This window comes from Trachemys scripta, chromosome 5 (genome assembly GCF_013100865.1).
Source record: "Trachemys scripta elegans isolate TJP31775 chromosome 5, CAS_Tse_1.0, whole genome shotgun sequence".
Lineage (NCBI taxonomy): Eukaryota > Metazoa > Chordata > Testudines > Emydidae > Trachemys > Trachemys scripta.
In genome coordinates, this window is record NC_048302.1 from 97,070,223 (window position 1) to 97,083,846 (window position 13,624).

Sequence of the window (13,624 nt, forward strand, 5' to 3'; positions counted from 1 at the left end):
GGATTCTTCCGTCCTAAGTGCAGGACTCTGCACTTGTCCTTGTTGAACCTCATCAGGTTTTTTTTGGCCCAATCCTCTAATTTGTCTAGGTCCCTCTGTATCCGATCCCTACCCTCTAGTGTATCTACCACGCCTCCTAGTTTAGTGTCATCTGCAAACTTGCTGAGAGTGCAGTCCACACCATCTTCCAGATCATTAATAAAGATATTAAACAAAACCGGCCCCAAAACCGACCCTTGGGGCACTCCGCTTGAAACCGGCTGCCAACTAGACATGGAGCCATTGATCACTAACACGGATGTTAACATTTCTGGAAATTTCCATTACTTGCGTCTGATGTAGTGGGCATTCACCCCTGAAAGCTTATGCTCCAATACTTCTGTTAGTCGTAAAGGTGCCACAGGACCCTCTGTTGCTTTTTACAGATTCAGACTAACACGGCTACCCCTCTGATACATGGTAAATGAAATGGTTTGTTTAGTATCTGGGGTTTATATTGACAATGACCTCTAATAATGAAGGGCTGGATTGTAACTTTACCAACTAGCCTGAATAAGAGGCAGGATGTCACTGCCCTACACAATTTGGTCAGGAACCAAGGCTCTGAGAATCAAACCTGGTGCTTCCCCTTCTGTGCTGGTTTTGGGGCACTGGCCAACGTGTTGAGGAGCAGATCCTGCCCACTCCCCACTGTGTTCATCCATCCCTGCCCATCTGTGTGGGAGTAGTAGCAGCAGCCTGGCAGTGGTTGCGCTCTTACAACATGTAGTCTTCAAAGATGTGGGTAGCCCATGAAAGAGAGTACAGGTGCTCAGTGGCTACAGTGTGTGTAAATAAGTGAACAAGACACATTACCTTAAATCATTCAAATTTCTTATTGCCCTATTAAAAGGATAGTCCCTTGTCTCTGACATCAGAGAAAATAGTTCAAATCCTCCCTCAGCTATACCTGTGTAACCTCATTTAAGTCAATGTGGTGTAAATAAGAGCAGAATTTGGCTCAATGTATAGAACAGTGTTGGCATTCCAGGAAACTCTAAGCCCAGGCCCACCTCTCCTACCTGTTCAGCAGCATTCCTTCTTGTTGAAGAAGGCAGGCAGGATGCATCTTCAGCAATGTTAAATAGATGTGAAGACTAGTTAAGAAGGAATTTTCTTTTTTTAATCTTGGCCAAGTAGAGCATCACATATTTGATTCTGTTCCTCCTCAGTTAATATTTGACATAGGTGAGTGGTTGTCTCTTCCTCTAGAGCTTAGGTGAGTAATGCAGAGAAAAAAGCAAATCTTGTCACAATATTTACAACAGACCTCCCAGCTTCAAAGACATGAAATTTAGACAGAAAAGTATGAAATCTAATGACTAATTTGGGTTTATTCCTGTGTTTTACAAGGGAGGATAAAAAAAATATGGGTCCAAGGCAGTTTCAGAGCAACTATTTTATAGTCTGTATTTGATTTCAGCTGTCCAGGTCCACAGTTATAGCCACAGACAACAGGACCAGAACACTGGTCCAATATACGCCTGGGTCATTTCTCCATTTGATATGCAGACATAACAGTGGGAGTTACACTTAGGGTACGTCTACACTACCCCCGGATCGGTGGCTAGTGATCGATCTATCGGGGATTGATTTATCGCGTCTAGCGTAGACACGATAAAATCGATCCCTGATCGCTCTGCCGTCGACTCCAGAACTCCACCGCGACGAGAGGCAGAAGCGGAGTCGACAGGGGAGCGGCAGCGGTCGACTCGCCACCGTCCTCATGGCCAGGTAAATCAACCTAAGATACGCCGACTTCAGCTACGCTATTTGCGTAGCTGAAGTTGCGTATCTTAGGTCGACCCCCCCCCTTCCCCCAGTGTAGACCTAGCTTTAGACTCTGAAGGGAGAATGGATACATTCACAAGTCTATTTTAGCCTTGTTTTTCAAATTTAATTACTTAAATGTTGAGAGCTGAATTGTTCCTTTGAATTATATTTACAAAAAGGGGAGGCATAAATCAGAGGGCATGTTTGGACAGGATGTAGCTTAATCTAAGCAGCATAATTTGTCCTTGGAACATATAGAAGTTCCTTTGCAAGTTTGGAAGGGTTGTGGCTGTGCAGGGAGCAGGTGGCTCTGGAGTTAAGATACTATCTACAACATCATCCCATTTCAGATCTGCAAAAAATGTATCATATCAGATAATGCTGATCTCTTGAGTGCTAGCTTATGAAGAGCTCCCAGCATGCTCCAATTCCTCCATTTCCTAATGGCTCAGACTCCTTATGTGGGCCCTACTAAGGTGTCTTGGCTATAGGGCAGCTCCAATGCCAGCCTTGTACCCCTTCACTGCCTCCACCACTTGCAGATGTATGTCGGTAACTGTGTGATCCCTGGGAGCACTCCATGCTCCTCCTGTAGCCACAATAGCCTTTGAACATCATACCCCTTACCTCTGTGGGGTGGTTGTTCAGTCCTTCAATATGGATGATGCTCTGGAAAGTCCACAGATTGAAAGCTACAGAGTTTTCTGCTTCCCGCTAGCTAATCTACAGCTTTATATGTAAGAGGGCTTGATTTAGCCCTGAATTTGCTCTTACTAAACATGTTTCTGTATTTTCACTAAGTAAAATTTTCAGAAGTTTCTAAGGTACTCAAGCACCTAAATCCAGCTGACTTTCAATGGGACTTAGACTCCTAATAGTGGGATTTTTTTAAAATGTGCTTGAACAGATTAGGTGCCTTACTTTCATAGAAATCAAATGAGAGTTAGGTGCCTGAAGTGTAACATTCCTCAGATGTTTTTGGTATTTATTAATGTGGACTAAAACTATTTTCTCTTTTAACAGAGCCCAACCAACGAAGACCCGCAGCTATCACACAAACAGCAGAGATATTGCCTGCAATTCCTGAACATGAGCATTCTCAGCAGGCGTAGGAGGTAAACAAATACCTTAAACCTCTCAGATGATTCTGCTTTCCCATCTATTGTTAAAATCAACAGATTGACCACATGCAATATGTACTCTAAATAAATTACATCGTACTTCTGGCCAAGATGCAGGAGGTGACGAACCTGAAAATATGTTTCACGAGAGCTAGATGGCAGGAAAACAAAATCAATTTTTCTTTTAGCACCAAGACTGATCAATAAACTAATCTTTTAGTCTGTTAAACCCTGTGTGCCCCTGAAGACTTTAGCAGAAACGTTTGCACTATTTTTATGGTGTGGAGTAGTGTGTCCTGGATTTCAGAATCAAGCTGACAGTTGTTTCTGACAAGGAGTGAGGCTATGGGAACCAGAGAAAGCAGCAGGGGAAACAATTTGCTAACGAGTCCTGAAAAGAACCAGGTGTTTGAAATAATAAATAATTTGCTGACCAAATTCAAACACCAAAAAATCCACCATCAGTCCACTCTGACCACATTATAGTCAGCAGAAATGACTGAAGATGTGGGTTTCAATCAGAGGTGGGGCCAACTGTGGAGTTCAGATTTACTTTCAAACGTCCTCAAAGTTCAGAAGCATCTGGATATAGGGTGCGGCTCAGTAGTAATGGAGACAGAGACAAGTCTGAAAAGATATACTTACTGAAAGGTGTTTTAATGTCTGAAAATGAAATAGATCATATTTGAATAAGTAAAAACAAAATACCAATACAAAGCTGCATAGAAGAAAGGGGCCTACAGATACTTCCATAAAAGCTTAAGAAGATCCTTCATTATTTACATACATTAAGTCTGCAGTCTTACAGAAAGAATATACTTTTGGTTTAATCATAAATTTTCCTAAAAAATTTATTTGCTAAAATACAGTTTGTCTTCAATAGTTCAGGTGTGTTAGGAGTATTAGTGTCAATGTAGTTTTGCTGAGTTCTGCTTGCCTCTTTGGTTTTGGATATATGTACATTTTTACTAATATGTGTGAACAAAGGGATTCTTAGTAAGAACAAAGACACATTGTAAATGTTGCTTTTGCCTAAACCAGATGGGTTTGTTAATATAATGGACAAAGATAAGTACTGGGCATGGTGGGAATATGAGCGCACACGTGAAGACTGCCTCAACTCCTTATCTCAAGGCATGGTCAAGCAACCAGTCAGGAGGGGCAAAGGAGAATTTGGGGGGAAGGTAAAATACTGAAAGACAAAAGAAATGCCTGCCCCTGACCGGAGTGCAACCTCACTTCTTACCCTTGGCATGGGGTATAAAAGGGAATGGGAATGAAGACCCAGCAATCTCCGAAATGGAGACCATAAGTTGTTAGGGGCGTGCACTGCAGGTATATTTGGGCCTGCTGAGGAGGTGGGAATGGGGAACGGGGACACAGGCAAGGCTCTGCGGTGTCAGAGCTGGGAAGGGGGACACTGGGAAACAGACTTTGCTGGGGTGTAGAGTTGTGGATATGTTTGCTTGGAACTAACCCCAATAAACAGCGCATTGTCTGTACTTTGGACTTCTGCTTTCTGTCTGCATGACAAAAACCAGGAGAGGTGGTGAAGGGAAAACCCTCTAACAAGGTGGACCCATAGAGAAATCAGTTTGTGAATTGAAAACACTGAATTAGTTACAGAAGTAAAATTTTTAAAAGCTATGGTAGGAGACAGATGAGCTAATGACATAGCAAACTCGTAGAGCTTTGATTCTGAGTGAGACTAGCTGGGTCATAGGCAGGATAATATAATACTTAAGAATATTGACCACTTATATAATGCTTTTCATTCATCATGGGATTTATGAAGGTGAAAAAGTATCACTCTCACCATTGTAAAGATGGGGAGACTGAAGTAGAGAAAGGTGAAGTAACTTGCCTAAAGACACACAGAAAGTTAGTAGCAGAGATGAGAATAGACCTCAGGTCTTCCTAGTCCTAGTCCATTGCCCAGTCGTGTGATACCGCATAGATCAAAGTGGATTTGCCTCCTCTTCTGTGAAAATTCTCCCCTCCTTAGAACCCTGTCCACTTTCTCCTCTGTACAGCATTTCCCTTCCCATGGGAACGCCTCCCAACCATACATGTCCTCAGTGGTAGTCATCTCATTTTCAGATCCCCACCCACACATCTGTCCATTTCAGATTAGGGTGACCAGACAGCAAATGTGAAAAATCAGGACAGGGGCTGTGGGTTAATAGGAGCCTATACAAGAAAAAGACCCAAAAATCAGGACTGTCCCTATAAAATCAGGACATCTGGTCACCCTAATTTCAGATAGACACTTCTCTCTTCTCTGCAGTGCAGGCATATACCTAGGTCTAGTGTTTAGTTGTGGTTAAGAACTGTCCCTCTGAATTTTCTAAGGTTGCAGTAGTATCTCTTACTCATATTCATATCACTGATCCAGAGACCACACTTTAGATCTGCTCTAGTGTCAGTTTTAAATATGCCTTCAGTATCATTGCTAATTAGTCTCACATCATGCTCCCTTGGTTCATAGAATAAAATGTGCAAGGAAAGAATGATGAGCTGCTATTCGTATGCCCTAACTTCTTTCATTCCCCTATGTGGAGATAAAGAGCAAAATGACTTGTCTTTTTGCACCTGCAAAATGTGGCAGTCCAGGCTGGGCAGTTTGCATTTAGGGCCTTGTTTCTGAACATAGGGTGTTTTACTGTGTTGTGATTTACTCTCTTAGGGAGCAGATTGAAAATGTGTGCTGTGTGGCTTCCTGCCATTCCAGTTTTCACAGACACACTCCTCTCTCTATGAAAGGCAGCTATCCTGCTCTTATTTCCAGGTAGCAGAGGCTTCAGTGCATGTATATGGTGTAACTCAGGGTAAAATTTATTCACAGCAAATGCCAAATAGTGTTGAGAGGGGAAGTGTGCCTATTCAACATCCCCCATAACAACAGTGAAGATGTAGCTATCTGTAGTACCAACAGTAAGCTGGAGGAAAGAGAGACAGATGAATGTCTGGTTCGTGTCATGAAGCCCCCGTCTTGTTGCTGAATTCAGATCCTGCTAATGCTCTGGTGTGAAGTATTTGTCTTGCTAATAGTTAGGGACAGCTCAGTAGCCAATGACACAAACTTATCACACACACAGTGGCAATGTCTGTTGAAATGATTTTTTTCCTTTCTAGGGAGGAGAGACCTACTGGGTAAATACTGTAGATTTACTGCTAAATCTATGCCCCTTCTTTTTTTTGTATATATGCACTGTTCCTGGCTTCTCATTTGTTACTGCCGTTGGTAATCTCCCTGCTTTCTTTTTTCTTTGTTAAATGTATTCAGAGCGGAGTATCTCTCTGATTTTATCTTAAACAATATCTGACTGTCACTTACTAAGGTGGGAAACAAATTTGGCAAATCATGCTCTTTTTAAATTTTCATCTGAAGCTGGCTTTTATTACTGTCCAAAACACCTAGCAGAAGGGTTTGATCCAAAGCCCATTGAAGACTATGGGAGTCTTTCCATTGTCTTCAGTAGGCTTTGTATCAGGCCTATTATGCAGTGTTTAGCTCTGCTGACATGCTAAATACAACCAGCATGTCTGACTGAAGTTAACTCAACTGGTAACAAATGGTTTAATAAAGGTTCATCAGCTTCCAGCACTGCAGCTTTTCTATGTGTATCTGTGTCCTAAGTTTCCATTACAGTTCATCCAGTCTTTGTGTGGTATTTCAGGACACTCCCCACCATATTATCTGACTGTTGTGGCTAGAGGTCACCCCTACCTTTCATGTAATATTGCTACCATTCATTAAACTCCCTACCAGCACCCAGGAAAAATACAGGCCAAGCATCCCACATGTTGAGAAAGTTCTCTTCAGAACACTTTAATAGTGATTTGTAAAAGGGCATGCCTGCCTTGTAGCACCTCCTTCTGCGTATGACGATGCAGGTCTGCCTCAGTTTCCCATTCTCTCTCAGGCCCCCTTAAGACTGCCACACCATCTAAGGCTGTAAGACAAGATTTCCCTTGGTGGGGTTTGTTGTATCCACCAGGCAAAGTATTAACAACTTCAACAGAACTTTATTTACAGTGCAAGTCTCTTCTCCAAGCTGTAGCTGCACACTCTGTAACTCTCCCAGCCTCCTCCCCCATCCTTCCTGTTTCCTGTCCTTTCAGAGTCCCAACAACCAGTGCTTCCAGTTCTAATAATTACAAGCAGCATCTAAACACCACAGGGTTCTACTATATTAGCCTTAATAAACTTGATATAAAGTCTCTTCCAACCTACATCAAAATAAAAATCTCCCTGGCCTGCAGTTTCTGCCCTCCTTACTTCAGGCCTGTGGTTCTGGGCCTCTAGTTGCTTCCTGCAGTAACCCTTCAGCCACCTCTATGTGGCACTTTCCATTACCTCACTGGGCTGAGAGAGGTCCATAGGAAGCAGTTGTTCCCCTGCTGCTGTTTCCTGTTCCCGTCTGGCTCTTTCTAGAGATCAGCTGCCTTCTATCAGGACCCATAAAGACTGTTAATGAGGCACAGGTGGACTGAACTAGTTCCCTCTTAGAGGGCCCAGTCCAACCTGTGACAGTATTGTTTATCCCTAATTTAAAAGGTGGGGAAACTAAAACAAAGAGAGACTATCCAGAACTTTAAAGCCCTGCAAGTACCTATTGTTGTTAGTGACTATGAGATGACTTGTATTTTGGTCTGCCACTCCTATTTTGGTCTGCAGCAAATAATCCCTGCCCCTCACCATTACAATGAAAAGAAAAGCAGGAAGCTGAGAAGAGTGCAGGAATCTTGGAACCTCAAATTCCAGAACATACCAGAATAGTGGTTCTCAAACTTTTGTATTGGTGACCCTTCACATAGCAAGCCTGAATGAAACCCACCTCCCCTTAAATATATAAAATGTGTTTTTAACTTTAACACTATTATAAATGCTGGAGGTGAAATGGGGTTTGGGGTGGAGGCTGACAGCTCACAACCCCTCATGTAATAACCTCATGACCCCCATTTTGAGACATCCTGTACCAGAAGGATAACACAAAATCAGTTTACCAAAGTCAGACTATCAGCTTCAATTACTGACCACAGTAATTTTTATAAAAAAATGTGCACACTCATTTTTATAAAAGGCATCTCTGTATCCAGCTGACTTTAGGATATTGCTCTTTTCCACAGCAATTCTTTGTCTCTTATTCTCTTTTGAATGGCCAGAAACGGAAACATACCTGGATCACGTGCCCCTTCCTATACATTAGTCCTCTCGTGGTCCCAAGTACTGCTAGATTAAATTCACACCAAATAAATCAATATTACTGAACATGTTTTATTTACTGCATCTGTCTCTTTGGCAACAAAAGCTCCAAGGACAGGAGGGGATAACCCCAGTGTCCTGTCCAATATTTGTTCTTTTAATAAAGTAGACTAATGTCCAAGGCTGTATGAGGGCTACTGTGGGCACACATTAAAGTTTATTCTTTTTTCCTACATAATTCTGGCACCATCAGTACTTTACATTGCAAAGTGCTTTGAGGTCACTTGGATATGGACAAAGTTTCATTGTAATTTATTATTTATATCGTGCCATGGGCTTCACAGTCAAATAAGACAGGTCACTCTCCCAAGGAGTTACAATCTAAGGATCTGATACTGTTCAGTTTGCAGGATGGAGGTCTAAGATTATCACCCTTAACTATGCTGTAACTAACAAAAGGAGGATGTGGTTATACAAAAGATTAAACTTCCTATAGCAAAGATAATCAGAAAAGAGAACCTGATTCTTTCCCTTATGTAAAATATAATGGTAGCTTGAGGGAGCAGAGCCTTGCAGGTGTGGTAGGGCAGAAGTCATTTTTGGACAATTAACTGAAAGGAGCTACATAAAATCCCAAACCCCATTCTATTTAATTTTGATCATCTTCTTTGTCATCTTCTTTTTTTAAAGGGACCCTTGCAATCTAGCTGTGTTGGGCATGATCTAAAGCCCACTGAAATCAACAGGAGTCTTTCAATTGTCGTCAGTGGGCTTTGGATCAGGCCCCTCCTGCATTACTGGAAAGCATTCAGATACCATGATTATAGGCTCAGTATAAGAACACTAATAGAATAGGCAACTAACAATAAAGTGAATTAAAATAGTTTCAAGTAGACTCCTGCCTCAGTTTCCCTGTCAGTTTTTGTGGTTGTGGTTTTAAAATCACAGCTTCCTTACCTCTGAGTAAAGACTCACTCAAACAGTAGGAAAAAATGACTAATTAATTATACAGGTGCAACAGTGAAGCTGATAAATCACAAATGTAAAAACTAAATATGCTGGTAATAGGGGAGGAGACAAAAATAATGTTTGTCTGTTTTAGGAATCTTAAATGTTTATTTGTAAAAAATAGGCAAAATATTCAGACAAAAATATGATTTTTAAGTTAATGGGGACCCTTTGATTTTCCTTAAAATATATAATGCCAGTTATATTCTGGGATACAGATTTTGTTCTGCTTTGCTATATCTGTATAATACTATAGTTAAATGTGGTGGGTTGGTGAGACTGAATGCAGTGACTTTTAGTCTCTGTAGCATTTAATATGCCAATTAGCCATTTTTGCAATGTGTGCCCTCGATTGCTGTATACAACTTTCTGGACATAGATTCAGCAGCATATGGCCCCAAATATTGTAATGAATTCATTATAGGCAAATCAGTTACATATTTATTTTCTAAATATCAGAGTGGAAAAGTTATTTTCTGCCCTTTTTGCCTCATTATAGATTTAATATGTACATTAAGTTTTAAAATCCATTATGTCTGTTAGTGTAATATGGCTTGTGGCATCACAAATTGCTGAGTATGTTTCAGAATATTTGGCACAACTAGCTGCTTCTGCTTAAAACACACACAGCACAATGTACTTTCCTCCACATCTTAGGATCCATCAGAAATTTAGAAGCTGTTAAAAGAAGGATTTAGTCTTTACATTGCTTTGGTTGCAGGAGTGCCAGATTTGGCTGCAATGGGCACTACACAAACAGTTAAAAATTGCTACCTTCCATTAGCTGGCACCAATTTTGGATGCATTCTGTCCTGCTTATATTTGTCATTTTTTAGCTCACCTCAGCAGCTGCTTCAGCCAATACGAATCCCCATCCTCAGAAACACTTTTTACCAAAAGCTCCTATGGGGTAATGTGAATGAAAAATAAGGACAGAGAGAAAGACACTCTAGATGGGAGCCCAAACAGGTTAACTGCCAGAATGGGAGGCAGGCCACCTTTTGCTTTGTCACTCAAGGTGGGAATATGAAATACGTCTCAGCGCTAAAGATGGACTTGATTTAGTTCTGGACATTGTCAGAGTTTTGTATTGCTCAGATACGGAGTTCTCCTTTGCCCCATTAGAGATAAGGACTAGTTATCAGGTCTGGATAATTTTCTGCAGCCCAGCTTCCCAAAGTCTGGCTGTGACACCTCACTCATTGAATATTAGACTTTCTTTCATTTGAGAATGAGGAAATGGCTGCCCTCATTTAATTATTGACAAGCCTGTCCCTTGGTATGCTGGCATTCTAGATAAGGATGGGATTTGATTCCTTCTTCAATCTTTCACTTGTTTGCTGCTCCTTTCCTCTCACTAGTTGATTTGGTCCCATTTTTCTGTCATTTCCTCTTTCAAAAGGATGTCCCCGGTTGTGCTCACTCACCTCCAGTACACATCTATTAATTCTCAAAAATACCCCAAGCATCCCCGGCACCAGCTGCAGTGATGCATCGAGGAGCTATCTTGGCAGTCAACATAAAGGATTCTGGGGTTGACTTGTCATAAAAAACCACAACTGAGCAGACACACACAAATCTTTTTTCACTATTTGGGTGAGGGAAATTTTCATGTGTAGAATCTCATTAGCCAGGAAAGAGCAGTGAGGTACAGGCCTGTTGGTGGGTAGTGACCACTGTATGCCCTTTACATTGGGTATCCTGGGCTATTGATCTTGCTCCTGTCTGAAGCATGTCCTTCATTTTGACTGTTTTTTCATTAGAATTTTTTTTCTTTTGTGATAAAAAGGAAAATTCAGTACAGTGAAAGTTATAAGAAAACTACATTTATTAAAAAGAAGAACGGGAGTACTTGTGGCACCTTAGAGACTAACAAATTTATTAGAGCATAAGCTTTCGTGGACTTACATTTATTAAATACTTTATAAGGGGATCCACTACACAAAGTAAATGAGAAATGGCTCTCCTTTTTCTCCCACATTCCTTTTATCTGATAATAGTTTCTTCTTCAGTTTCAGGCATTCCAGTATGAAACATAATCGATACGCCATGAAAGAAGCCATCTTCATTTCCAATACATCCTTCCTGGCTACCTTAGCCACCTTTTATTCCTAAGAATGCCAGGAACCTCAGTTAACAGGATTTTATATTCATCAAAACCACTCTATTAAAATATGAACAATGGATAAATTGATATGGTGCTGTAGCATCAACCTCAGTGGAAGACTATAGATTTCATATCTATTTTGGGTTCATTCAGGATTTATACTTACTCACAAAGTTGAGAGATTATCCTTGCTATAATTTTTCTTTCCAGCTGAGAAGAAACTCAATTTGTATTCTCTGTGAAAACATGAGATCATTTTAAATGGAAAAATATGTATATTTTGATGGACCATGGATGTTAGTTTGTGTAATGTGAATGTCATAGGTGACAATGATCCTTAAAGGTGTATTCTCTGGCTGCTGCTGAATAAGCAAGAAGGGTCATACATCACGAGCTAAATCCTGAAGCTCTATGTGAACACAATGGACTTTTGCAGTGAAGTCAATGATAGTTTTGCATGCACAAAGACTGCAGGATCTTAATGGGTTAAGGGAAAAATGTGGATAAATAGTGCAGATTTGGCTCCAAACTATAAAACCAATTTTTTAAAACAACTCATTAGCAGCACCAAATGGATTTGGTACTACTTGATAGATTGCAATCCTACTTTTGCACCAGCTTAGGTCATTAGTATTCAGACTCATTATCTCCTGCAACTTTTCCTTACTTTCCATTTATTACTGTTCCTCTGAGTGTAGTGGAGCTGTTTGGGCTGATCAGGGTACCAAACTCATTCTGTGCTTATACATTATTTGTGGGTACAATTTAGCCATAAATTACCAGCAAGAGGCTGAAATTGCAGAGCCAGGGCTTCTAACTCCCTTGTGCTAAATCCATCAGGATGAACAGATTGTAAACTGCCCATTGCAAATATGATATGCAGCAATTTAGCATCATGTTAATACTTCATAACCTCCATCTCTTACATTTATATGGCTCTTCCCTCCAGCAGCTTTCTGAAATTGCTTCTCTAGTCATTACATTGTACCGAGCAGTTCAGATTTAATAGGAACAATTGTGAACATTAGTTTTTGAATGGCTGAGCCTATTTGAAATTTTTATATCTAGTTGGATAAACTTGAAATATTTATTTCTACTGCTTGTGTCATGAGATTACAAAAAATCCAGGAAAAACCTTGATTTTTTTTGAGTCTTTGGGGCTGACATGTTTAGTTGTAATAATAACTTCAAACCTTCCAGAAATGGCCTTTGAAATATAGTATATAAAATAAATTTTTGCCTCTATTTGGTGTGGTTTTCTTTATTGAAGCTTACAGATGGAAGAGTGATGTTTAGGTTATCTTAAATCAATGACAGGTTGCTAGTGCTTTTCTAGTGAAGATTTAAATGCTTCAAGGGATGGCACTTTCACTGCTTTCTATAGGAGACTACTCAATAATTGAAAGAGATCTCACTGTCAGGAATTTTTTCTTCATATAAGCCTATTTTTTCATTAATTTAATTCCATTACTTCTGCTCAGACCCCATTATACCAGCCTATACAATTCCTCTTTCTCCCTCCTTAGATGTCATTGGGCTAAACTATAACTTATGTAGTTATTTGACTTCCTCCTCGTCAATCCATCCATACCTTTTTGTTGCTCTCTTCCAAATTATCTGTATCTTTCTGGTACTGAGGTGCCCATACTTGAGTGTTTCATGTGTGCTATTTCCTGGCTTGTGATGAGGATGACTATTACCACCTTACTCTGTGATGCCTCTGTGTATGCAGCTCAAAATCCATACCACATTGCAACTGCATATATAATATGCAGGCAAATATTATCTCTCTGTGTTAAGAATTCTTTTCAAAACACCAGTATCAAACAGAAACTGAGAAGATCTAGTATTTTTCTGTCCCAGGACTTCATCTTCCTGTGACTGAAATTTACTTTTTTTCATCCTGGCATATGAAAATTCCCCTTTCACATGTGCCCAGTTGTGGGTAAGGACATCAGTGGGAGAATGAAGAGGCAGCAAGTTATCAGATGCAGCACAGGAAAATAGCAAGAAAATAATGCAATGAGGCAGTTATCTCAGAACACATATGATATATTCTTAAGGACGTGCAATGAAGAGGTGTGTGCAGGGATGTGCATGAATTTCTTCAGTCTTCTCTTCTTGACAGGAGGTGCCTCCTGCTCAGTCTCCTTCCCACAAGGTTCCTGCTCCTTTCACTTTTTCATCTTCGTATTTAAAAAATAAAATTTTTCTCTATTGCTGTTGGTCTGAGCTCCAGTACTTTAGTCATCAATGAGAAGCCACATGTGTCCAAAGTGATCAGAAGCACCCTGAGTAGGGTTGTGAAGTTACATGCTTAAAAATGGGATTGGGATATCTTCACAAATGTTTAAAATTTTTTGTTGA

General features: G+C 40.4%; 1 protein-coding gene across 2 annotated transcripts in view; it reads left to right on the plus strand.

The window, feature by feature from the left end:
• TMEM156 (transmembrane protein 156) overlaps positions 1–12,529 on the plus strand; it is a 33,806-nt gene extending 21,277 nt beyond the window's left edge. For both annotated transcript variants that reach the window (XM_034772964.1, XM_034772965.1), the window contains exons 6-7: positions 2,836–2,927; positions 11,163–12,529. In XM_034772964.1, the coding sequence (XP_034628855.1) occupies positions 2,836–2,924 (89 nt within the window). In that variant the 3' untranslated portion in view covers positions 2,925–2,927; positions 11,163–12,529. The remainder of the gene's footprint in view (positions 1–2,835; positions 2,928–11,162) is intronic.
• Positions 12,530–13,624: the final 1,095 nt, after the last annotated feature.